This window comes from Schistocerca piceifrons, chromosome 3 (genome assembly GCF_021461385.2).
Source record: "Schistocerca piceifrons isolate TAMUIC-IGC-003096 chromosome 3, iqSchPice1.1, whole genome shotgun sequence".
Taxonomy (NCBI): domain Eukaryota; kingdom Metazoa; phylum Arthropoda; class Insecta; order Orthoptera; family Acrididae; genus Schistocerca; species Schistocerca piceifrons.
The window spans coordinates 298,446,219-298,474,176 of record NC_060140.1 but is presented as its reverse complement, the minus strand read 5'-3'; the positions used below and the strand labels follow the sequence as shown (position 1 = coordinate 298,474,176).

The following is a 27,958-nucleotide window of genomic DNA, read 5'->3' as shown; positions in this document are numbered from 1 at the left end:
TAAGTTCCACACTACATCTTTTTCATTTAGATTTGAGTTGATTTTGGGGATATTTTTATACAATGGCAAGAGTTCATACACCAATGCAACATTCCTTTCACAACAGATTATTTTCAGAGTTATTTCCTTGTTATCATAATTTTGAAGAAGTACTTCCTGTGTTTGAAGTCTTCAGTTTTAAAACCAGTAGCAAATGTACAACTGAGATGAAACATTTACTCATTCATATACAGTGCCATTTTCTGTTGCCCTGGTAATCATGGTCATTTGCATGAAAAGGATGTGACTATTTCTTGGTGCACCTTATCTGCATTAACTTGAACTTTTATATTATTTCATTTCTTGATGGAAAAACGTTTGTGTGGTTTAAGCAAGGAGTTGAAGTTAATTTTCAACAAATTTCTAAATATTTAAATTTTAAACAGGAAAATTATGAGATTTATTTACCTATTGCAAATTCTTTTGACACCAGCTGTATTAAGTATAGAAATATTACCTATCAGTGACATGAAAATTTGTGCTGATGGTCATTTTAACCATTTTGGCTGTCATGGACTGACCCAAAGCTCTGTATACCACTCTGTCTGCTCCCCTATTATTCAAAACATTACTTTGATTCCTGCAATAAAGTTGATTAGACAGACTTGTTCAATGTAAGTGTTGTTATCATTATTTTGCTTGCCTAGGCTTCTATACTTACTTTACAGTGTCTGTTCCTTCAGACACACCTGAAGGTAAAGACATTATTAAAGAAGTATAAACAGGAAGGTACTACTTTGTCAAGTGGCATATACATTCTGATTACAGGGCTATTGAAGAAAATGGTTAGAAGTTGCTTACTAACACACCTGTAACAGTATCATGGCTCTGTATAATAGTTTGATGACATCAACATTTGAGACAGAGTGGTTCTGTATGGTGTAAGCAATTCTGAGTGTACATATTTTGATTTACAAGGATTTGTTCTGTGACTTGACATGGAAAAGCTTTCTTTGCATTCAAAAGATGTGTGGCTGTTTGTTGTGTTTTGTAGCTATAGCTTTGTTGTGATGCTTTTTGTGTAATTACGATTCATTTGCCATTGCTTGCTTATGTGGAATCAGTTAGTTGATTTCAGAATGAGTTTCAGAAAATTGGTGTTTCGTCTTTTTCCAAGTTATAAAGCACATCAATTACCTGTGCCTGTTGGATTATTTTTATGATGGTATTTTATGAGTCATTATGTTTAAGCATGTTTGTGTGTTATATGAGATATATAAATAGCAGTTTGTGTTCATTTTTGGCCTACAGTTGCATTTTATTTACAGAAATTACATAATATGGTTATTTACATTTACAATGTTATGGTTTCATGAATCTGCCTTTATGAGTGCATAAACTTCATTATTTCACTAGTTAATTCTCTGTAGAGGAGAAATGCAGTCATCATCACATGCAGTATATTAATTCACATACATTGCAATAGAACTCTTCATAATTAAAAGAAAATTTACTATCAAATGTCTCCTTCTCTTGGCAAGATGTAGATATTATTTCCTTTTTACACAAGGATGTTTTCTGTGTATATTTCAGAGAAAAATGTCACTCATGTATTTTAAAATGTCACTGAAATTTTAATTAACAACTCAACATGTACATAATGTTAACTCTAGAATGGAAGCAGGAAACAGAAAATATGGTAGACAGCCACTGATTTGTGACTAATTGTATGATTCCTAAACTCCATTAACATAATAGAAATTTCACTAGTTTCCAGGCAATTTACTAATCTTTTTCCAGTGTTTGTACCTATTTTGATACATACATTTATACAGACAATGAATTGAAAATAACCAAAAGTTGGTACAGAAACTAATTTTCTCAATTTTCTTTTAAATTACTTCCATGGAGGATATTTAGTAAATGAAATGATAAGTACACAAAATATGATCTATTCACATTAAACATCTGCAGTCTGTGAATACTAAATCTGTAGTTAAATTTATAACACAGGCCACAAATGACAGACATTTTCTATTTGCCTTCCACGTATTAGATATTTTTGTAAGATAATGAAATTATATACAGTGACACTTTTCTGTCGTGATGCAGCAGCTTAAGCTCTTGGAATAATAATAGTTTAGCTAGTTAATTTGTGTACAGTTACACACATACAACATCCACATAATGGATGGTATCATTTTGAACTCTAATATCAAAATGAGATATCAATAGTTGTTATAATTGAAATACAGTTCCATATTTTGCACTTAGCTCCTTTCATTTCTTTAACTTCTTTTTATAATGATTTTGTCCAAACATTTTCCCCTTCATTTATATTCATTTTTTTGTTTTAAATTCTCTTACCTTCTTGTATGTGCTCTTCTCATGCACTATAACACAACTGACCACCTCTCCATTTTCTCATCTATTAGCACACTCATTGTTGTGGTTTCTCGTCCACCTGATTTAACTAACAACACTTCATTAATTTTCCACCCTTGAATTAAGCCACATTTGTTCCACCTGTTTGGCATGTGCTGTCAGTCCTACACTACACATTTCTCTTCATTAATTTCCTTCTAATGGTATTATGCACTAGATACACAACATGTTATTTTCCTATATTGGGAATATCTTTTTTTCTGCTGGAAGAAGTAATTTATAACACTTATTTCATCTTATTGTGTGTACAACAAGCTTAATTCACTGGCCAAATTATTAATCACCCACCTTAAAAAACACATTTGCTTTGTAGTTAAGTAGATAGTTTAAAAATGGTGCCAGTCACTCTTGTGATCTTCACCATTGATGTAAGTCATGGCAAGGAAGTGATGTGTGTGTGTGCCAGTCTGTTGAGGCAAATCACTGTAGTAAGATGGGTCACCATGGAGACATAATCTGTCTGGATGTATGCATAACCACACCATGAACGAAGCTGCCTGTTTTGTTGGTGTATCAACTTACTGTCCAACATATCTACAAGGAATGGTGTATTTCTTACTGCCACGTAAAATAGAAAAAGAACAGTGGTTGTAAGAAGATCCTAACAAGAGAAGAGTGTCAGATCTTGTCACTGGCAGTCAGTTTCAAAACTGACATAAATTTCTGCTATCAGTCAATCCAGGTCCACCTCAACTATCTACACAGTGAAGATGGTGCAATGGGAATTTGGAGTTGGGTACATTCCAAAAGGCCATTTCTCACAGTGGCACATGAAGCTGTATGTCTTCATTGGGCCAAACAACACAGAAATTCAACAATAGCTGACTGGAGATATGTAGTGTTGTCCAACAAATATTGATTTTGCCTCTTTTCAGGTGATGCATCACATTGGAAGCACTGATTGCCCAGTGAGGCATTTAACCTACAGTGTGCTGAGGGTGTGGTTCAGGCTGGAGATTGTGCTATAATGTTTGGGGATGTTCATTGTACCATGATTTTGGCCTATTAATTCAGTTGTGCTTCAGTAGATCAGTCAGCAGAGCATTTGCCTGTGCAAAACAATGGCCCCAAGTTCAAGTTCCAGTCCAGCACATGTTTTAATCTGGCAGGAAATTTCATGAACCAGGATTTTTATTTCAGAATTCTTGGAGACGAAGTGTTGCCCTTTCTTCTGCGTCTTTGTGGTGAGTATGCTGTGGTCACTTCCTTCTTCCAAGGTGACAACAGCCATGCACACTGGACAGCAGGCATTCATTCCTGGTTTGGTGAATATTCAGGAACTCTATCACAATGCAACTAGTTCAGTAAATCATCCTATATTAACCCTACCTAAAATGTCTGGGACTATTTGGAAAATACAGCAGTCATCATCATCATAATTTGATAACATTAAAGTATCTTATCACCAGTGAATGATTGCTACTGGATCCAGAATGCCTGAAGAAATTTTTGAACACTTCCTCACCAAACTGAGGCCATTATGACAGCTAGAGGCAGTGTTTCATTGTATCAGTCTCTTAGAGCAAGGGTTCCTGACATTTTATCATGGTGTATCACTTGACGTTTTTAAAATTTTTTTTAAATTTGGAAGAATGGCTATGGCTTGTTGACTTTTTAATGAACACTGAGGTGGGGGAGGGATGTTGTGGAAGGTTAAGTGGAGTGAGAAATGATACGAGGGTAAAAATTTTCATCATCTTGCTCAGTGCTCACAACATATTTGTGTGATACACATGAGCAATAAGACCTCATGGAAGCAATTTTTTTTACAAAGTCGTTCATGTCCACATGTGGTACTCATTTGTAACAAATGAAGTGAAATGTTCTGATATCAACAATCAATGAGTAAGCAAGAAATGGCATTAAAAATGTGTATTAAACTTTTACATCACAAACTGTATAAAACAGTTGTGCAAGAGAGTAATAAACTGACATGGAGTATAGTAAATTAAAGTCTGAAAAGCAAAGAATTTCAGAATCAAATCACTCCTTGGCAGAAAATCAGACTTCAAATTCAGTAATTAGTCAGTTTTCGAATTTAGATTCTGATGAAAGAACATCTACATGCTTCAGCAGAAATTATGTTGCTGTTTATCTTTAAAGCAGAGCTTCAAAGTCTGGCTTCATTGGGAATTGGGATCAACTTAACTCTCAACTCTTCTGTAACACTAAGTCTGTTTCTGTATTCATTTTTGTTGTACTGCAACTCAGAAAACTGACTTTCACACCTTAAGTGGTAAAGGGCACGAAAGATTGGACTGCTTGTTTGAAAAGATAAGGATATTGTGTTCTTGTTCCCGTCCAAAAACAAAGCAGAGTTTTCTTTTTAAAAGCTTCTTCCATTGAAATGTTGGTAGTCATATTGATGAAAGTTTCTTTTCTGATTACTTCTCCTGGTACTTTTGCTGAACATGGATTTCTTATCCAGTCATATTTTGTGTAATCTTTGGGAAAGTGCTTTTCAAAACTCTTTTACTTTAAATGTGTAATAATGTCTCAGACTAAATCTTCCATGGGAGCTAGTTATTTGTTTTCCAGAAATTATGTACAGGTAGGAAATGTGAAAAAGTTATTGCTCAGTGCTTGTGAAGTAAAAAGAGTCAACTTTCCTTTGAAACACAATATTTTCTTAACTGCTAAGAAAGCTGTTAAGCCTCATCCTTGTGGTCCGATGTTCGAAATGTGAAGCATATCAAAGACCTCAGCTAAATAAGTAAATTTCAATAACCACTGATCATCAGGGAAAAAATTCTTAGTGTCATTGTTTGTGTCATTGAGGAATATAAAGAACAGTTCAGATATTCAGTTTGAAATTTTGCCATGATAGAGCCATCTTACCTCAATATGTAGAAGCAAACTTTAAAATTTACTTCCCATATCTTCACACAATAGTGTGAATAGTTTTAAGTTTAATGTCCATGCCTTGATGAAGTTTATAACATCTGCAGCATCTGTCAAAGCAATGTAATGAGATTCAGACATACCCTTAGAAGCCAATGCTTCTCGATGTACTATACAACCTGTTCTTTGACAGTCAGGTGTAACTTTCTGCACTTTGGTACCAGACCTGTTAAGTGACCACACCTTACCTTGGCCCTGTCTATACAAATACCAACACATCTTTGCTAAGAAATACAATATCTTTATGATAGCAAAAATGCATAAATAGAAGTAACTATGCCATATTTATGACATTTGTCTCTCATTTATTTGAAGAGTGAAATAAGCACACTCTTGCAATTGTCATAACAACATTTCTTCAATATTGGCAGACCCATCTTCAGGTCTCCTTTCTACTACGTTGTTGGGTAATGGAAATTTTCACATTTCTTTGGCCACTTTTGTCCCCCAAAAATTGCTTGGCCCATGTTTCCAGCAACATGCAGCAAGAAAGACTCACCAATTGTGTGAGGTTTCCTTCTTTTACTATTCTAGAACTAGCCAAGTACTAGTCTTTTATCAAGTTAGTATCAGTGTTAATGAAAGCTGCTGTGCATTCAGATTGTTTTTTACAAATGCAGATTTCCTTTGAAAAAAGTCAATAGGTGTGCCTACATACTCAGAGTGCTTAGTACTTGCTTTGATCTGAAATCATTTATAAGCTTACAACACATTGGTGAATTGGGCTATCACAGGTTTCTGTAGCAGCCTTTACTGTAAAGCAAAATTTTAAGTGATTTTCATAACACTTGTGATTAGGAGTTGGTTTAGGTTTTTTAACTGTACGCTTGGAGATGGAAGAAGCTTCGTAGCTTAAAAGTCACTTTATATCATGTATAACTCACACAATGAAGTTAAACTTCACATCACTATTATAGTAGTTAAGAATCAACTCATTATAATGTGCACACTCCAGTTCCAGACATAAGCTTTCCTCATATCATGATGCCATTTCATGTAATGCTCAACGAGTAATCAGTATCAACAGTAAAACCTTTACTGTGTAATGGCTCCCCCACACCACACGTTGGCACACCAAATCAGTAGGCAGCAGTTACAGAGTGGCAAGAAAACTTCCAAATAACCAGTGACAAGACATGATCAAAATATCACCAACATTAAAACAAGATGAATCATTCTGAGCCATGGCAGTGATGACCAATGAAGGCTGTATGGGGAGGGTACAATCTGACTTTCCCATGTCGTGCGTACAGTCCAAAACAATCAGTTTGCAGGAAATCCATTTTCTTCAACATTGTACAGGTGCTTCTTTTACACATCAATTTTTTCACTGTTATTTTACTTTAAAAATAATTTTACTTTCATCACTAAGTGTTTTGTTTACCTGTACATGTACTACCTGAAATATTTTACTTTTTGGCATCATTAGAGCCAAGCTCTAGAGCTACAATTTTCCTCCATTTTTGTGCTAGATTTTTTTCTCTTTACGTCATTGAATGGTATTTGCTTCCTTTAATTTGGTACTTTTATTTTTGTGTAGAGCTCACTTTCAAACACTTATAAGTGTAAGGGTATTGAATATTTTGAAGCTTAGCTTTCTGTATCAGTTGCTAGCCACATATGCAGTTCAGCTCCACACAGAAAAAGCTGAGCTCTACTGGGAAATCTTGCCATGCAGGATTTATCTGCCCATCTCTGACTTTCTAAATCCATCATGTAAGATACATTACCAGTTTCCTATCCCAAGTATATTACAAACAACATAAGACCATAAGGCAAATTAACACATTAATGCAAAATGTAAGGCTTTCCTGGGGTGTAGATGGTTGCATGAAATTTCAAGTGAACTGCTGGATTTCAATAATTGCTTGCCATGCTATTTTGGCACAGGATCTTCTGGCTATCTTCAGGCACATACAGGCAAAAGTACATTTAGCTTTCCTATTTAAAACACATCCAGTGTTTATGAGGTGTATTCAGTTGTCACTGCTAGAGCAGTTGTGCATCTGCTACAAGTCTTTGCACTGCATTGGAGCACCGTCCATGACGAAAGCTTGCCTCATCAATATCAGATCCATTGTCTTCACATGATAAAATCATGGACTGGCACTGGCTACACAGAGAATGAAATTTTTTTGTGACAGGATTTCATGTATTATCTAATTTGAAACTGCCATCCCAATTGATAAGGATTTCACACAGTCATATTTCTGCTGGTTCATTACTAACAGAGCTCCAAAAGTTTGAAGTATGGTGTACAATTTTTGTTCCATTGTATTTCATTGAATGATCAGTAGAAATAAAGTTTTGTGATAACAGATTTGCTGGCCTGGAGACTGTGAGTATGCTGCTGGTGTTCAATGATGCTCTCCTGAACAGTGCACATTGTTTGCCCTGTATATGATTTTCTGCATTCACACAGAATCTCATAAACACCTGCCTTGTGCAGCTCTCAGTTATCTTTGATTGATCTCAGAAGCACAGAGATTTTTGGGAGAGGCTGGAAGATCACTTTAAACTTGGTTTCTTAGTATTCTGCCTATTTTCATGGAAACATTTCCACTTATGGGAGATAGATTGTTGCCTTGAAGGCCCATCCTCTGCCACATGGTGCCATTTGTATGTTTGTTACATTATTTTCATCTGCTGAGATGAATATTCATATTTCACAAACATAGTTTGGTGGTGTTCTAATTCCATTTTCAGATTATCAGCATCTGGGATCACATGGTCCTGGTGAATGATGCTGTTCAGAATGGCCATTGTTAGTTCCAAACATTGGTAACTAGTTACCTGTAATTACAGGTCTGCATGAGTGGGCTTTTGAAATAATGAATTTACAAGTGTACCATCACTCCTACATAGCAATATGATTTCTAAAAGTTACAAATCTTTCCCTATCTTCATTGTAAATTGTATGTGTTCACGCATAGAGTATAGTTGCTGAAGAGGCTATTGGAAACTGTCCACACTGTGAGGGTATGCTAGGATCAGCATTATTAGAACTGATCAACTAACTAACACTGATTAATCTGACACCAAAGGATTATGCTTAACAGGAAATTATTAAATCTGTGCTGGAGACCAATCGAATTGTAAGCCAGAGCAATAGTATAGAACGTAAAACATAAAAAAAAGGAACATAAAAAACACAGGAATAAACATTGTGCATGGAGAATGCACAACCACACATGAAAAATAAAAAAAACCAGCACCTCTGGTGGCCTTGTGTGGAATGCTGGCAGCTATGATCCACTTATTACACACAAAACACAGTGCCTCTGGCAGCCAGCATGGAACTATCTCGACTGCCGCAATTCAGCTGATCCACCATGTGACACTGAATGTAGACAAGCTATTCAAACACATCCATGTAACAGCTGTGGTGTCAGACACTATAGCAGCCTCCTTGAAGGAAGCAATCCATTGGTATTGAGGAAATGGGCAGGGGAGTGGACACAGCATCCTGAGTGGGTTGTCTGTGTCTGTGATTGTTCTGTGGGCAGCTGCTGTGGTGGTGGTGCTCGTGGCTGGGCATCTTCTTCAGGAATTTTCTGAGGTCTCCATTGGGTAGCAGATGGTGATGCCTCTTGAAGAATGTATGTAGGTTTTACTCTGTTCAGAGAAATGGTTGACTTGCAATTAACCAATATGTCCATTGTCTGTATATTTCTTCGCAATGTGCAGTACAGGCCAGTGTATAGAGGTTGTAAAGGTGGTTTTACACTGTCGGTGTGGAGCATGACATGTGACTAGTGATGCAAGTCCTGGTGCATGTAACAAAGCAACATGCTGTGACATGAACCCTTTGAAGAACTGATCTGTGTGACATATTTCCTCAGGCATTGTAAGAAATCTTTTGAGGAAGCTTGCAGTGTATCAGCATCAACAAATTCTCCAGGCAGACACAATGTCTCTCTCTAGACCAACTGTGCATCCGAAGAATTCATGTCAGGTTTGCAAGTTGTTCATAGGCCAAGAGAACCATTAGAAGAGCTGAATTCCATGTGTTTTCGTGGTACATGAGCACCGGAGCACTGCCCTCAAGGAACGATGCCAGAATTCAACCCTACCATTGCTAGCGGGATGCTAAGTAGTGGTCCTGTGGTGGTCATACCCATAAAACTTGCCAAGCTGCACAAACAGATGCTACTCAGACTGCTGTCCACAGTTGGTAGTGATACACCGTGGGCACTCAAACCTCTCTAACCATAATGATGCAAAGGCAGGAGTTCACATTTCAGCTGTAATATTATCAATTGGCACGGCCTCTGACCAGCAGATAAAATGACTGATCATTGTGAAAAGATAGCGCTGACCATTCAATGGAGGAAGTGGCCCCACAACATTCAGGTGTACATGGGCAAAACGACAGTTGTACCTGGAAAGTCGCTAATTGGGGCATGCATAAGGCGAGACACTTTAGGCCTTTGGCACTGCAAATATGTCCTTGTCCATTCTTGACAGTTCTTTTCCATGCCCAGCTACACAAAACGTTGGGAGATGAGTCAAAAAGTCAGCTGTACCCTGGATGTCACAATTTAAGGATGCTGTCAAAAGCTTGTCTTTTGAATGCTAGTGGAAGTGGTGGTGGTGGTGGTGGTGGTGGTGGTGGTGGTGGTTAGTGTTTAACGTCCTGTTGACAATGAGGTCATTAGAGATGGAGCGCAAGCTTGGGTTAGGGAAGGATTGGGAAGGAAATCGGCCATGCCCTTTCAAAGGAACCATCCCGACATTTGCCTGAAACGATTTAGGGAAATCATGGAAAACCTAAATCAGTATGGTTGGAGACGGGATTGAACCGTCATCCTCCCGAATGCGAGTCCAGTGTGCTAACCACTGCGCCACCACTAGTGGAAGAAACGGGTGAGACTGTCAGTGAGAGATGTCACATTAGAGCTTGACGATATCTTCTCGTTGAACACTCATGCTGCAATTTTAATGCTGATGCGATGTTGTCAATAAATGTTTGGTGTTCCTCATGTTTTTGTTGTGTTCAGGCCACTGCAGAAAAGTTGATAGGACTTGTCACACTGCTAGCAAGTGAAAGACAGTCAGCCAAAATGTTATCATTTCCTGAAATGTGTTTGATGTCAATAGTGGACTGGGCTACAAACTCTAGATGGTTGAATTAGCAAGGAGAGCAATTGGCACTGTTCCGTCTGAATGCAAAAGTCAGTGGTTTATGGTCTTTGAATATCGTTAACACTCGCATTTTGACTTGAGGGCAGAAGTATTCCACTACATCATATACTACCAGGAGCTCGCAGTCATAGGTGCTCCACATTCTCTAAGAGGGTGACAGTTTTTGGGAGTTGTCATGAACTGTCTGACCATTGCTGTAGCACTGCGCTGATAGCTGTCTGGCTTGCATACACCACTAACACAAGAGGTTTGTCAAGATTGGGATGAGCTAGAAGTGCCTTGTATGCCAGCTTTGTTTCATGGCCTCAGTCAACTCCACTGGGGAGTTGCCTTTCGTCTTAGGACCAACCAGCACCACAGTCAATGGGTTCTGCAGTTCTGGTAATGACAATAAAAATTTAGCATATCAGGGAATTGATGCAATTCCTTTATTGTGGTTGGCCTAAGTAACTGTAAAGTCATATCAGTCTTCTCTGTTAGAGGTAGGAGGCCCACAGCAGAGATTCTATGTACCAAGAAGGTCATTTCAGATTGTACAAAAACGCACTTGTCCATGTTCGACACGAATCTATAATGCTCGAAACACTTGAACACCACTTGTGGATGTTGTTGGTGTTGTTCCTCAGTGTCTGAGAACATGAGCACATCATCCAGGTATGTGAAACAAAGTGAGAGGCCTTGAACAGAGTCAATTAATCTTTCCCAAGTCTGCGCTGTCTTTCATAATCCAAAAGTCATATATGAGGGTCACTTTTACAGTAAGAATCAATAGCACATTGTGTCTGTGCATCCTGTTCACAGTCGGCCATTCTTGGCCAGTCTCTCACTTCACTGTCATTACATTTCACATCTCTGCCAATGTTGGTTGTATGATTATACTGCTTCTTTTACCATCATGTCAATTAGTAATCCTGCTGATTGTGAAGTGCACTCAGTTAATTGGTACTTAAATGAAAAAAAAGTTTGTTCTTCTGAAATTCACTAGCATCTTGTTGAAGTTTATGTTACAGGTGTAACGAATGATGGAAATGATGGCAATAGTGTAGACTGTTCAATCAAGGAAGGACAAATGTTCATGATGAAGAATGATCTGGATGGTCTACTGTCATATGAAAAGTTGACACAAAAAGTTGATGAGGCAGTTAGCCAAAACAGGCACTTCACTATTGGCAAGCTGCATCAGAAATTTCCACAAATTTCAATGTCATAGTTTTTACATTGTTACTGACAAACTACACTACAAAAAAGTGTGTGCAATAAGGGTGCCTAAAATGAAGAATACACAACAAAGTGAATGGCACATTCTTTGCCTGTTTTGCAGCCCTGTCGCAAGGATGGTGACTAGTTCTTGAGTCATGTTGTGATGGGTGGTGAAATGCGGATTACACACTACACTCCAGAGAATAAAGGTCAATCCAGCTGAGTGGCATCACTCAAACTCACAAATGAAACCACAAAAATTCATACAAGAACTTTCAACACTGAAAATCATGGCCACAGTTTTTTGGGGACTGGAAAGGCATTCTTCTGTTAGAGTTTTTGCCAAGAGGAATGACAATAACTACTGAGAGGTACTGTGAAATGTTATTAAAGCTTAGATGCATTATTGAAAATCGCTGGTGGGGATTGCTTTCTAACAGTATCATTCTGCTTCATGATAATACTCAGTCTCACAATGTGGTGAGAACAAAGATGCAAACTGGACAAATTTCATGGGGAATAACTGTATCATCCACCATACAGCCCTGACTAAGCACCATCATACATTCATCTGTTTCCAAAACTGACAAATTTTATGGTGGAAAGCTCTTGGAAAATGATGACATGTTGAAAGAAACTGTTACTAACTGGTTTAATGATCAGATGGCTGAGTTCTTGAGTTCTTTGATGGTGGGATCCAAAAGCTGGTTTCATGACTTGAAAATGTTTAAATGTTCATGGTGATCCTGTTGAAAAGTGAAAAATGTGTGTATTGTAGTTTTTAATTCAATTTACATTCATAAATGAAGCTTCTCTTACTCCATTATAAATTGGTTCTTACTTTAAACATGACTGTCACACATACTCTCAAACAGGCCTAATGGTATTATAATTATGGTCTTTAGAATGTACTCTGTAGCCACATGTATCTGAGTACAGGCTTTAGCACAGTCTTGAGATGCTGAATATCATTGTAACATGTAACACTTAGCTGTAGTCTCTTAGTAATGGCACAGAATATCGGTCCAGCACTGTTCTCATGTTCATTTCACAACAATCTCTGCAAGGGTGCCAGGCCCCACCATTTTTTGGCCCAGATGCAAGGCAGAGGGCTGCAGACTGTTTAACATCTGATCTATATGTCCAAATCAGCACAACGCTGATGGTCCATCTGACATCTTGATATGATGCACTGTATTGTGCAGAATCTCTTTAGGTGTACCAGGTGGCAAGGTGAAATTCAGGAACTACTTTAAGAGTGAAGTGTATTCACCCTTAGATGCCTGTACAAGCTTTGCCCTGAGGATGGTGGTACTGTGATGAAAACCAGTGACAGTTACACCAGTAACACTGCCCACCAATTGGGGTTTGCCACGTCTGGCAAGAGTTTGTAATGTGCCAGGAGATCAGCATCAATGATCTCTTCCATGACATGTGCAACAGTGATATTCCAAGTGTAGACCTAAGTTCAGCTCCATTCACTGGGTTCCATATGTTGCTATAGTTGAATTATTGGCAGCTGTTAGATGGAAGGCAGTTGATGGCCTACAGTGATGCAAGAAAGACCATGACAGGATACTGATGTCTGAACCAGTGTCTTTGAGAAATTTCAGGCCAGAATCTCTGTCACTGATGAACAGGTGCCTGGATGGTGATGGGCTGCCAGTTACACCTACGATTGGCCACTTCCAGCATTTGGGTGGAAGCAGGGTGACGCACGATTTTGCTCATTCTCACTAAGTCTGTGGTAGTACCAACACACAAGATGCTCATCTTGTAAATAATGTAGTGTTGCTTGAAGGCCAGCCTCTCAAATGTCTGAGGTAACACCTTTTGCCTCTGTTGTTTCCGGTGTCGCCTTATGACAACAATGTGCTGACGTGCACACATAACATGTTTACTTTTGCTGCAAGCAAGTTGTAACCAGCATTCCAGACAATAACTGTTGCTAGTGTACTGTTGCTTTGTGCCATGACAACTAATCTGGGCAGGTGAGATAGCTTCCTCTATGTGGTCTGCCAACTCCTCTACATCACCCAGTGGCATGTTAGTTTGTGATGCCACTACTGCCTTAATTTGTGGCAGTAATCTAATGCACCATAGTATATGCAATAAGTTGTCTGGCAAGGTGATGTTGTCCACTTTATTGCAAAAATACCATAGGTGTTGTGACAGATTACAATCACCGAGGTATTCTTGCATAATAACTTGCCACATTCAACTTTCCTGCAAAGCAGTAAATCTCTGTATTAGTTCCGCCTTGAGTTTCTCACGGGAATCTGCTGCCGGGGGATGAAGTGATAATGTCTTGCATCTCAGCTGCAAAACAGTAGTTCAACTGGCTTACAATAAGTGTGAACTAGCTTCCACTTGTGCAAACCATAGGACAGGGTTATCAGGCCAAAATCAGCACGTCTCCTGAACTCCATAGGAAAAACAGCTATAGTTCAGTTCCTTCAGCTCAAGGACTACATTCGGGCCACCACTTGTTGTGATAAGTGTAATTAGAAGTGAACAAGTTAATAATACTGATAAATCTAATGCCAAACGATTATGCTTGACAGGAAACTGTTTACTCAGTCAGGGGAGGAGGCTAATTGAATTGCAACCCAGAGTGACAGTACAGATCATAAAACATAAAAAACGTAGGAATAAACATCACCCATGGAGAATGCCTAAGCACATGTGACAAATAAAAAATCAGCACCCCTGGTGGCCAGATATGGAACTCTTTGACAACTGTGATTCACTTATTACATGCAAAACACAACACCTATGTCAGCTGGTGTGAAACTACCTTGACAGCCGCAATTCAGCAATTACACCACGTGAAACTGCACATACACACATTATATGAACACTTCACGTCTCTGCACTATCGTGTAATAGTTGTGCTGTTCAACACTATAGGCCAAACAATAAAAGTATCATCAACATATTCCCAAGGTACTGATGAGTCATGTGATATCTCCTCAAAACTCTCCATAAAGAAGTTGGCCTCTAGTGGAGATGTAGAATTTCCCATGGTGACACTGTCAGATTGTTCATAAAACTCATTAAATAAAAAGTAAATCAAGGAGAAAGAGTGTTCATAAAAACCAGTTGTTAAATAAAAAGTAAGTCAAGTGGAGAGTGTGTAAAAAACTTAAATTTGTAGCTAAAGAATTTATTATCTTGCGTTTGGTAATTGCAGTATTCAAAACGTAGTTGATGTAAACTTCAAAATGGTGAAAGTTCAAGTATATTACAACAACTGAACATGGTTAAAACATGAAACACAGATAATGTTATATAAAACGTGGTTGATTGCTGCATTTCATTAAGTAAATTAATGATTTTCATTTCGACATTTGTAAAAATAGCAATATTTATGGATGGGCCAAAACTATGTATGTTAATAGAAGTTTATTTTGGCAGCAGATCCAGAAATTCATGTTTCTGTAGCTGACTGTCATAAAAGCTTTCATTTCTCTTTTTTTATTATGTGATGGTGTATGATTAGAGGATCTAAGTGTTCATATTTGAAGAACCAAATTGAAGTTGGGATAACTACCTCAAATATAAAAGCTTTCTTCCCTTCATCACTTTGTCTGTACTTTGCAACATATAGAGGCTTAAAAATATTTACCTCAGCTACATAATTCACTTGTGACTTCTTTTGCTTGATCTTCCATTCCTCCTGTTTTTGCAAACTACTGAGTGTTGTGCTTTCAACTTTCTAGTCTATACATTATTGGTGACATCTCGTTTTAACACACCTCACTATACCACTAACTGTTTCTGTAATGCCTGGATCCTGCATATGTCCAGATTACTATCAGAGCTCACAGCTTGCACAAAGATGTACTCATTTGTAAGTTCTCTTATGAACATTTGAAGAAGGAAGCTCTTACAACCCCTCAACAGGTTCCTTTGTTTTTCCATCTTGACAATTTTGTTAATAAATTCTCCAGTATATAGCTCATAGCCAGTAAAGTGTAAGATAATGGAATTTATTATCTTCAGTAACATTTCCTCATACTACACTGTCTTATTTTTTACAAAATGGACAAAAATTTACACAGTAGAAGACAGTAACTCATTTTTAAGTCAAGCGAGTAGTGCAAAATGGAGGAGCAACTGTTACTCCAAAACAGTACTGATATGTTGCACAAGATGACAATTGTGTAAAATCTTTTGTTTGTCTCAATATGCTTCATATAATCTGAATCCATCTTTAATACTATATGACAGTGGATTTATTTAGCATTTTGACACAGAAATAATAATAATTACAGTGACAATTTCCATAAATGTATGACTGAGTATGGGGTATAGTCTATATGATATTTGACAATAGAGGTCTTAATTATTCAAGAATGTTGTTGCAAGTTTGGACAAGAATAGTTCAAAGTGTTTACAGCACGAAAACTCTTTTTATGGCTTATCTCAAATGTTGTATTAACTTGACAGTGTCTCAGGTTATTCACCACAAAATTGCTAATTTTTTTCAGCTCATGTAATATATACCCCTGAGTCCATAAAAGAAGACCTCCAATACTCATGGGATGGTGGTGATGATTCAGTTGTAACGGAGAACACTGCACTGTTGAGGAGAGCAGCTGCCACTGAGATCATCATAACCCCTATCAGTCCAACAGCGTCCTCTGCAGATCTCAGTCATATGGACAGCCAGGAAGAAAAGTGTACAGGAGAATCATCAACTATTGCAGATATTCATAAAATGGACTTGCTAAAGCCAGAAGTAATTACACTCTCTGATGAACCATAAGAACACTTTATATAAGGTAAGCATGATTTATGCACATATGCCTGGATAAATAATCCTGTTCTTCGTAAGAAGTGTGGTCACTTCATGACTTAAGGTGGGTGTAATATTTTCCCTGGAACAGTAGTGTCATAACAAGATGGAGTTATTAAGGAAGTCCATTTTTTGGTTTGTTTGTTTGCATGTCCAGCATCCGATGAAAATCTAGAGAGACTTCCTAAGGTTGCAGTCATGCATTACAGTCGAAATGAATATATTTCTTGCTGATATTCATATGGTTATGTTTACTCACTGCACAGTGTTTATGATATCCTCAGTAACACTTTTTGTTTGTACATGTAATTTTTCTGTTAATTTTAGCACCACAAAATCCTCCGTTATGCCTATAATGACCTTTTTCATAACTCTGCTAACACTAAACATAAGCCTTACTTTGATCATCGTGTTTAATCCTCATTCCCATTTCTTTAATCCTCATTCCCATTTCTCCTGTCATTTTTACTGTAAATAATAACTTTTGTCTTTCTTTTGTTTCTCCTTTGCCAAAATGTACAGAAACAAGCCTGCTTACACATTTCTCCTTCTCATCAGTCTGAAATCATAGGTCTTCTGAGTATATTATCATAAAAATTGAACCAACCAAATTTTCATTGTAGTAACAACAACAATATCACTAATAATAATTGCTGCATATTGTGGCTCAGTAGTCATGAAACAAAGCAAAAGAGAGAGACAAAAGAATAGAGGTAACAAGTGATGAGGGAAGAAAAACTATTGTGAGATGAGGCAGATTAATTGAAGAAAAAAGAAAGACAAAGCAACAGATAGAGATTTTAGTGAGAGTAGAAGGTACAATTTGATTTTCTGCTTGACTGAGGAAAAGGTATTGCATTTCCTGTTCATTAATTCATTGTGTTCTGCCAGTCCCATCAAGAAGGAAAATCTTCAGAGGTTCCCGTTCCTCCCCAAGAGTTGAAACCACAGAACATGGTGATTCAGCATTCTAACTCATCCCAAAGCTGTTTCATTGGGTTCAGGTCAGAACTCTGGGCAGGCCAGTCCATTTCAGGAATGTTATTGTCCACAAACCATAGCCTCTCAGGTGCTTCCTTATGACAGGGAGCATTATCATGCTGATACAAACAATCATCTTCTATGAACTGTTCCTCTACTGTACATAGTACACAGTGCTGTAATATGTGTTTGTAGGCTTCCACTGTCAGCATTTTCTTAAACACAATAAGGAAACCACACCTTAACCATGAAAACTATGCCCATACCATAACACCACCTATTTTGCCTTATTTTGTCTGTTTTGATGGCAGGTAATGTTTCCCTGGCATCCACCAAATCCAAGCCCTTCCATCAGATTCCTATAGGGTAAAGTGTGATTCATCACCCCAAATCATTCATTTCTAGTCATCCACTGTCTAATGACAATACTTTTTACACACTTCAAGTGTGTGGTAATGTAATTCACCCTTATCTGTCTTTTGCACAGAAAGGGGTAAATTATGCTGCCACAAAAATCTTTGGTCATTTGACAAATAGCATTGAAAGTCTGACAGATAGCTAACCAGCATTTAAAAACAAATTAAAACAATTTCTGAATGACAAACCCTTCTACTCAATAGTTGAATTTTTAGAAATGAAGTAAAAACTGTTAAAAAAATAAAAAAAAATTGCAGTGTGTAAAGAAAACTTATGTTAAACTGACACATTCTACAGCATTACTAAATGTCATAGTCATTATCTATGGAGCAAATATCAATATAATATAATGTAATAATGTAACTTAACATTGACTGCAGAAATGTGTGGCTTGTGAGTAGCTGCTCAACCACTGAGCTCCATTCTTTTTAACTTCCTATGCGCAGCTGGACAACCAGTAATGCTTAGGAGCTCATGAGTAATTTCTTTTCCCGATTTCATTCAGGGTTTTTTTTATTTTTATTTTTATTTTTTATTTTTTATTGCCTTACATTCTGCAATATTAGTTTGTATCTACTGTATGTACAAAAATAATGAAGAGGATCAATAAAACTATGCAATACAATAGAATATTATCTCCACAGTCTCTATTTGTCAGTAAGAGAGCTGTGCCTGGTCCTGTTTTAGCTGTGGTTGTTCTTTTGTGATTTTACTTTCTTCGTATCAACAATAGCCAATCTGGGCAGTATTAAAAGGATTGAAATTACGTGATGGATTTGTTACTCAGATGATGGATTTGTTACTTAGATGACATCCAGTGAACTCCCTGAGCTCTCCAGTCATGACATCTAATAGTCATTTCCTATCCTCAGCTATACAGATAATTGTACTGTACATGCAGTAATGTCAGAGGGCTGTCTGTAGAGAGGCCAGACTAAAATATGGTTGCAGAAGGTGGATAGCAACCATTTCAATAGTTGTAGAGGCAGCGGTCTGGTTGTTTGGCTGATCTGACATTGTAACATCAGCCAGTGTAGCCTGCTGTATTAGCACTGCAGATGGTTGAAAGTAAAAGACTACAGCTACCTTCTCTTTCCCCAAGCCATTCAGGTATACCATATGATTTAATGATAATGGAATCTCTTTGGATAAAATATTCTGGAGGTAAAGTAGTCCTCAGTTCAGGTCTCCATGTGAATACTACTAAGGAGGATGTCATAATCAGGAAAACAAAACTGTGTTTCTAAGGATAAGTGTGTTGAATGTTAGATTCTTTAAGTGGGTAAGTAGATTATCAAATTTAAGAAGGAAATGGATACTTTGAACTGCAACAGGAAAAACAACATCTGGTCAGGTGAATACAGAGTTATCAACAACAAAATTAAATAGGGGTATTGCAGGATTAGGTCTAATAAAGAAAAAGTAATTAGAAATGTAGGTAAACGACAATGAACTGCACAGTTAATGGACTATTATAGTCAAGATAGACTCAAAGCCAACACCAACCACAGTAATACAGTGTTATATGCCTACTAGGTCTGTAGATGATGAAGATATTGAAAGAATGTATGCTGAGATAAGAGAATTTTTTCAGACTGTTAAGGATAATGAAAATTTCATTGTGGTCAGTGACTGGAATTCAATGGTTTGAGAAGGAAGAGAAAGAAAAACAGTAGGATAACGTAGATTAGAAGAAAGTAATGAAATGGTAAGCCACCTAGTAGTATTTTAGCAAAGCACAATGTCAGGTGAATTGCTCGGCTTGATTAAAGGACAATGAAAGAAAATTTCCATTGTTGAAGAGACCTTAGGTACAGGAATGTTTTAGACAGATTGCATAATTCGGAGAGTTGGAAACCATGTTAAATTAAAATACATTTCCAGTAACAGATATGGACTCTGCGATTTATTGATTATGAACTGTAGCTGAAAAATGAAGAAACTGCAGGAAAACAGGAAATTGATTAGATGGACCCAGGATGACTTGAAAGAACCACTTTTGTGGAGAGCTGCAAAGTCAAAACAACCCTGCTCCACAGCCAATTAAAGATGAAGATGACTAACTGTCACAGTATGGATTTAACTACATTTCTGTCTAAAGAAATAGACATAGAAATGTTTGATTCACTATGCAGGACACAGGTTGCTGATCAACAATACCCAAAGTTGTTTGTGAATGAAGTCAGTAGTTATGAAAGTAATAATTATCTTGTTGTCATCACAATTGTTGTTTCTCATTGTCCTGTAATAAAATGGGGCATTGTCTTTGCAAGAGAGCCCAGGGATTCTCACATTTGAGAACTAAATCAGACTCTTCCCAGAATCAATGTTTTGGCATAATCCATTCATCAAATAATTAGGTCAGTAATGGATTACTTTGTAGTCCAGAAATAATTCAGATAGGTAAACATGAAGTATTCTTGAGTGAAAAGCTCTTTAGAGTACCACTTTTGTTTATTTCACACATTTGAAAAACACATCTTTGCTGCTGACCTTTATTGATAAACACAAAATTTTATGGATGCATTTGTCCACCATCAACACTCACACCAGACTTCATTATGACTCAACTGCCACATTACAACTCCCTCCCTACATACAAACTACAGAGAGTAACACAGAGCAGAGACAAAGATGTTACATTTCAGCAGATCACAGTCTTTCATTAATATCAATGTAGTTCAACTGGAATGACATTTATGTAAAAATTATTGTTTAACTCATGGGCACATTTTGTAAAATATAGCTAGTTAGGCACTTTTTAAATATAGTTCTTCATAACAGATTTTTAATAATTTGTGTTTGCTGACAATAAGTTCAATCTCTGATACCTGGTGTAGTTAGCAAGACAGATTACATGAGACAGTTAATGTTTTTGTATAACAGGTGAAAATATGAAGGAATGGATATTCAAGAAATGTAATGTAAAAATAAATTTAAAATCTAGGTCCCTGAACATAAAAATGAATCCACAAACATGTACAGAGAAAGCATGTTTTGTAAATGCTAAGAAGTATCACAAGGACAAGTATTGCATTGAGAAAGATGTTCATTAGACACAGCTGTGTCATTATCTACTATTGCACAGATGTTACCAAAGTATAGGTTCATTTCAAAACAAAGTATTGTGTAAATTGACTGAAATGGAGAGAGGAATACAATAATATGTGAAAGGATAGTGTTTAGAGATGAAATAATGAAAGCAACTGAGGATTGATTAGTAATAACAATGAAGTAACTAATGAGAAAGTACTGAATAGAATTGGGGAGCAAGAAATTTGTGGCACAACTTGACCAAAAAAAGGAATTGGTTGATGGAACACATTCTAGACATCAAGGCATCACCAATTTTGTATTTAAGGGGAGAGTTGGAGATAAAAATCATAGAGGGAGACCAAGAGATGAATACAGTAAGCAGATTCAGAACGATGTAGGTTGCAGTCATTATTCAGTGAGGAAGAGGATCACACTGGATAGAGTAGTATGAAGAGCTACATCAGAACAGTCTTTGGACTGAAGACCCCAACAGCAAAAACACTGAGACACTGCAGTCAATTGTCTAGAGCAGAAAATATGAAAATGTCACATTGGGGGCAGGCAAAATGGAATATGGATGTCCAAATAGTGAGATTGGTAGAAAGTGCAAAATGACAAAGCATAAATGGCTAGAGGGGAAAAAAAGTTGTTGACACATGCTTGACTGTGGGGAAGATAGATGTTGTGTATAGGAAAAATGAAGAAATCTTTGGAGGAAAGAGAACAGCTCTATGAATATCAAGAGCTCATCAGGAGGCTTACCAGTAAAAAGAGGAAAGTTTGAAAGGTGGCAAGAATACAGAGAACCTCTGTACAAAGGTAATAAAGACAATATTATGGAAAAGCAAGAGAATGTGAATGTGGAGAATGTGAGGGATAGGATATTGTGAGAATAATTTAACAGAGATTTGAAAGATCTAAATAAGGGGAAGGCCTCAGCAGTGGACAGTGTTCTCTCAGAATAGTGAAGAGCCTTGGGGGAACATCACATGATACAACTATTATGTGTGTTATGTGACCTATATGACAGACGAAATGTCCTCCCTGAAGAATGTAATAGTTCCAGTTCCAAAGAAGGCTGTTGAGTGATAGGTGTGAATATTACTGAAATATCAGTTTAAAAATCATAGTTGGTAAATACTAACTCACATTATGGATCAACTTAATCCTTCAATATGACTCACTGGCTTTGGAGCCTGATGTTGTAGGAGACCTCATTCGTTAATGACCTGAACTACTAATCATTCAGAGATTAACATTACCTTTGGTTGCCTTAGTTATGAGCAAAACCAGCAATTACAATTTATATATAGATTGAGTGTCAGTTTGTGTGATATAATGACATAACATATTAATCTCTTTTTTATTTTATTTTATTTTAATTTCTTGCTTCATTTGTGCCCAATTTCACACAGCAGTTTATTCAAAATGGATCCTTCATTAATATATAATAGCATTATGTTATGTGGGAGATGGAAGATCAGAAGTTGACTATCAAACTGTTTTACAAAATTTAAGTATAATCAAGAGTATTGTAGATGCCATGTATGTAATGGCAATTTGACGTTGTCAAATGTTTTGTCTTATCAGCCATGCAGTGACTACATGTGGAGGTGTCACCAAGATAATTTGTGATGGTCAGTCAGACATAATACCTGATTTGAGAGACTGGAACTCAACTCTCTCTTTTACTGTGATGTTAACATATTATTTTTGTAAGATGTACCATACATGAAACCGGTCTTTGGGAATTAACAGTATTAAATTGTGTACTGGTATTGCTTTTTGGGCTCCTGCATTAGTTCCAACATTTTAACGCTTTCTAATCCAACAGGTAAGGTTTCAAGGCATTATGGGGTTATTATGTAACTGTTTTAAAACAAATAAAGTGCAATATGGGATCACTTGACAACTTTTTTATCTTGCACACTAGTTTTTGATGCACATTGTTGTTTTTTATGGTTCTTTATAATTTTCTTCTGCATGGTGGTTCTTAAAACATTCTCCCAGGTGAAGTCCAGGCTTCCTCTTACATGTTTTGCAGCAGAAAATTTTCTTCATCCTCCTTTCTCCTTGCATGTGCTGCAAACCATACAATCCTTTGTTGATATTTTATCATTTTGCATTATAAAATACATCTCCCTGTTTAGTCTCTCCTCAGTGTCAGACAATGATGGCATTCCTCTTTTCTTTGAATTTGTATTTCTCATCTGGCCAACTATCTGTCTGATTAGATTTCTTCTGTAGGAAAGGTGAGTTTGCAGTTCTTCTCCACATTCATTTTTGTCCATCGAAAAAAGAATGTAACAGTTCATTACACCAGTTTGATTCAGCCGGAACAATAATTTTTTTCCGCTACTTGTATGACCACCTTATAAAACCATAGAAACCATGGTACTGATCAGCCCTGTCCACTGCTCTTAAAAGTTCATGTATTCCAAAATAACAGTGGGTTTCAGGAACTACACAGGCTCTTTATTCCTAAAACCAGTGATCTACTGGATTTGAGGACCAAAGCACATACACAACATAATCACTAACATTTCATCATGGAATGAAAGACATGAAATTTTCATCTCATTTTGATAGGCATGTAACTCATGTTCATCAAGTTTTGTCTTCTTCAAATCACATGGAAAACCCTTTTTAGAAGGCATAAATGTACCTGTTAGATAAAATTTCATTTTGTAAACTTTCAAAGCAAGTTGATGGCTTGTGAAGAAACTGCCACTAAAAATGCAATAACTTGAACCATCTGCACCAGCTAGCAATTGCTATACGAGATGAACCACTGTTCAGTTTGCAAAAGATAAACCAGGATGAATTTGATTTTCTGTAGTTTCTTTCCATAATATGGAATGTGAGAGAAAAACATAATAATTTTCTGAATCACACAGACAGAAAATTCATACTTTGGAGGCTTCTTTGGATTGTAGCAATTGAACTGAATTCTTTCTTTGAATCCTACTGTGCCCTCAGCCAGAACCACATTTCTCTTTGGTATATGGATTTCTTTGCATCTACTATCAATATGCTCACAAACATTCTTCACTTTGCTCCCTCTTGTATGTTAGGTGGAACTAAATATGGCATCCAAAAATCTGAAAAAAAGAAGGTGGAAAAAAAAATCCTTGAAAAATGAAGTTATTTCTAGCCAGTCTTCTGTAAAATGTCAACTAATTCTGCCTCCACATTCAAGGCCATGTTCAAGGCTATAGTAAGAAAACCCTTTAGAATGAAACATCCCTCCAGGAGTGATAAATTGAGTGTCTTGCACCTGGAGTGACTTTCTGTATATTTTCTTTACCATGCATATTCACAGCTTCACTAATAAGGTTGTAAGTGAATAAGAGTGGGAAATATTCAAGTTCCAATTTTGGTTGAACACCGTGAGGAATGCTGAAACCTTATTGCATGACAGAAGAAGGAAATTTCATGAGATCACTGTCATCGTTACAATAAATAGTCCACGTATTTGTTACAGGTTGTGTCTTTTCATCTGTTTCCACTTCTTCAGTAGATTCAGAGTCACTAGATCTTATATCACTGCACATGGCAGACGTTTCTTCCCAATCACTTTCATCACTAAATTCTCTTCCATCCCCAGTGTCTTCGAGAAGCCTCTTGGGAATATCTTCACCACTTACACATTTTGTACCTGCCATTATCATACTATAAACATGCTAATGCAACTGTAAGATCTTCATACTAAGTACTGCCATGCATCTAGTTAGTTCCAATAATGGAGATCATGTAAAGTATCTTCCATAACAAAACATGTTGGACATCATCTGAAATTAGCTTATCTAATGTATCCAGTACCACTGTTTGTTAGTTTCCACAATTTTTTGCTATGTGTGCTGGTATCCCCTTTGGTACTTTTTAACTCTTTCATTTTTGGCCCTTTACATTGGTATCAACATTTCAGGTTGAGTTACATAGCCCAGCTGATATTTTCAAAGGCAGGAAAAAAAAACTTGGAGTTCAACATCCAATTGACAATATGTCATTAGAGACATAAATGTTTTTATACTAAATACAGTAGGTTTGCACTAATTTTGTGCTTCTTGTGTTTTTGAAACTAATGTTGTATTGGGTTTCCTTGATTGTTTCATTTATGTATTTCACTATTATCATGATGTTGCAGCTGTTATTTTAGATTTCAATTTTTCCTCAACAAGACCTAATTTTCCCACAGTTGTCCCATTAGGTTTAATATTTATTATTAAGAATATGTATGATTCTGTATTTGAAGTTTATATTTTAACACTGTCGAACTCTGTAATGTTATTGGTCACCATTTTGACATCACGTTTGTACAGCATCTTAGGGCTTGATATAGTGCCATTGATCAAAGCTGACAAGTGATATCAAACTCTAGATTACAGAAGAATGGAAAGACTAGTGGAAGCCGACCTAAGGAAAAATCAATTTGGATTATGGAGAAATATAGGAACACATGTGACAATGCTGACACTATAACTTACCTTAGGAGATAACCTCAAGGAAGATAGACCTATGTACAGGGTGATGATTACTGAACTTTATGAAATACAATTATCTGAATGGTTTGCGTTAGGATTTTAAAATTCCACAGTTGACCATGGGGCATGGAGAATTAGTAAGTGCATGTATGGTTTGGTTTAGCAATGAAGCCTACTTTCATTTGGATGGGTTCATCAATAAGCAACACTGGTGCATTTGGGGGACTGAGAATCCATATTTCATGATCGAGAACTCTCTTCACCTTCAGTGGGTTACTGTGTGGTATGCAGTGCCCAATCACAGAATAAACATTGCAGTATTCCTTGATGGCACAGTGACTACTGAATGGTATTTTAAGTTCTTGGAAGGTGATTTCATCCCCATTATCCAAAGTGACACTGATTTTGACGAGATGTGGTTCATGCAAGATGGAGCTCATTCCCATCAAAGCAGGAGACTGTTTTATGTCATGGACGAGCACTTTGGAGACCACATTCTGGCTCTGGGGTACCCAGAGGCCACTGGCATGGACTTCAATTCGCCGCCATATACTCCAGATCTGTACACATGCAACTCCTTTTTATGGAGCTATATTAAAAATAAGGTGTATAGCAATAACCCCAAAATCATTGCCATTCAAGAGGTCATTGACGGCATTGATGTTCCGACACTTCCGCGAGTCATGCAGAATTTCACTATTTGTTTAGCCACATCATCACCAATGATGGCACGCATATCGAGCATTTCATAACCTAAATCTGAATATCTGTAGTGACGTTTACATGCTGTAGTTTGTAATGAATTTACATTTCTTTTCATATAGTTCAATAAGTGTCACCCTGTGTATAGCATTTCTAGATTTAGAGAAAGCCTTTCACAGTGCTGACTACTGTACACATTTTGAAATATTGAATTTCCAATGGTAGCAGGAGTAAAATACAAGAGGTGAAAGTTACCTACAACTTCTATAGAAAACAGACAGCAGTTATAAAAGTTGAAGGAATGAAAGTAGTAATAGAGAAGTGAGTGAGAAAGGGCTGAAGTTCAAATGGCTCTGAGCACTATGGGACTTTACATCTGAGGTCATCAGTCCCCTAGAAGTCAGAACTACTTAAACCTAACTAACCTAAGGACATCACACGCATCCATGCCTGAGGCAGGATTTGAACCTGCGACCGTAGCGGTCGCGCGGTTCCAGACTGAAGCACCTAGGACTGCTCGGCCACAACGGCCAGCAGGGCTGTAGTGTATCCCCAAAGTTATTCAATCAGCAGTATTAAAGGAAACCAAGGAGATCTTTTGAAATTGACTTAAAACTTGAGGAAAAGAAGAAAAAAGTATGCTGTGCTGCTGACACTGTAATTCTGTCAGAGACATCAAAGGGTGTTGAAAAGAAGTTGAATGAAATGTAACAGGTTCCTGCAATAGGTTGTTGTTGTTGTGGTCTTCAGTCCTGAGACTGGTTTGATGCAGCTCTCCATGCTACTCTATCCTGTGCAAGCTTCTTCATCTCCCAGTACCTACTGCAACCTACATCCTTCTGAATCTGCTTAGTGTATTCACCTCTTGGTCTCCCTCTACGATTTTTACCCTCCACGCTGCCATCCAATACTAAATTGGTGATCCCTTGATGCCTCAGAATGTGTCCTACCAACCAATCCCTTCTTCTAGTCAAGTTGTGCCACAGACTTCTCTTCTCCCCAATCCTATTCAATACTTCCTCATTAGTTATGTGATCTACCCATCTAATTTTCAGCATTCTTCTGTAGCACCACATTTTGAAAGCTTCTATTCTCTTCTTGTCTAAACTATTTATCGTCCATGTTTCACTTCCATACATGGCTACACTCCATACAAACACTTTCAGAAATGACTTCCTGTCACTTAAACGTATACTCGATGTTAATAAATTTCTGTTCTTCAGAAACGCTTTCCTTGCCATTGCCAGTCTACATTTTATATCCTCTCTACTTCAACCATCATCAGTTATTTTGCTCCTCAAATAGCAAAACTCCTTTACTACTTTAAGTGTCTCATTTCCTAATATAATTCCCTCAGCATCACCCGACTTAATTCGACTACATTCCATTATCCTTGTTTTGCTTTTGTTGATGTTCATCTTATATCCTTCTTTCAAGACACTATCCATTCCGTTCAACTGCTCTTCCAAGTCCTTTGCTGTCTCTGACAGAATTACAATGTCATCGGCAAACCTCAAAGTTTTTATTTCTTCTCCATGAATTTTAATACCTACTCCAAATTTTTCTTTTGTTTCCTTCACTGCTTACTCAATATACAGATTGAATAACATCAGGGAGAGACTACAACCCTGTCTCACTCCCTTCCCAACCACTGCCTCCCTTTCATGTCCATCGACTCTCATAACTGCCATCTGGTTTCTGTGCAAATTGTAAATTGTCTTTCGCTCCCTGTATTTTAGCCCTGCCACCTTTAGAATTTGAAAGAGAGTATTCCAGTCAACATTGTCAAGTGCTTTCTCTAACTCTACAAATGCTAGAAATGTAGGTTTGCCCTTCCTTAATGTAGCTTCTAAGATAAGTCGTAGGG

At 37.2% G+C, this 27,958-nt stretch overlaps 1 protein-coding gene across 1 annotated transcript in view; it reads left to right on the top strand.

Moving 5' to 3' along the window:
• LOC124789559 (potassium voltage-gated channel subfamily KQT member 5) overlaps positions 1-27,958 on the top strand; it is a 506,704-nt gene that overhangs the window by 433,596 nt on the left and 45,150 nt on the right. The window contains exon 11 of the mRNA XM_047256963.1: positions 16,164-16,457. Within this exon, the coding sequence (XP_047112919.1) occupies positions 16,164-16,441 (278 nt within the window). The 3' untranslated portion in view covers positions 16,442-16,457. The remainder of the gene's footprint in view (positions 1-16,163; positions 16,458-27,958) is intronic.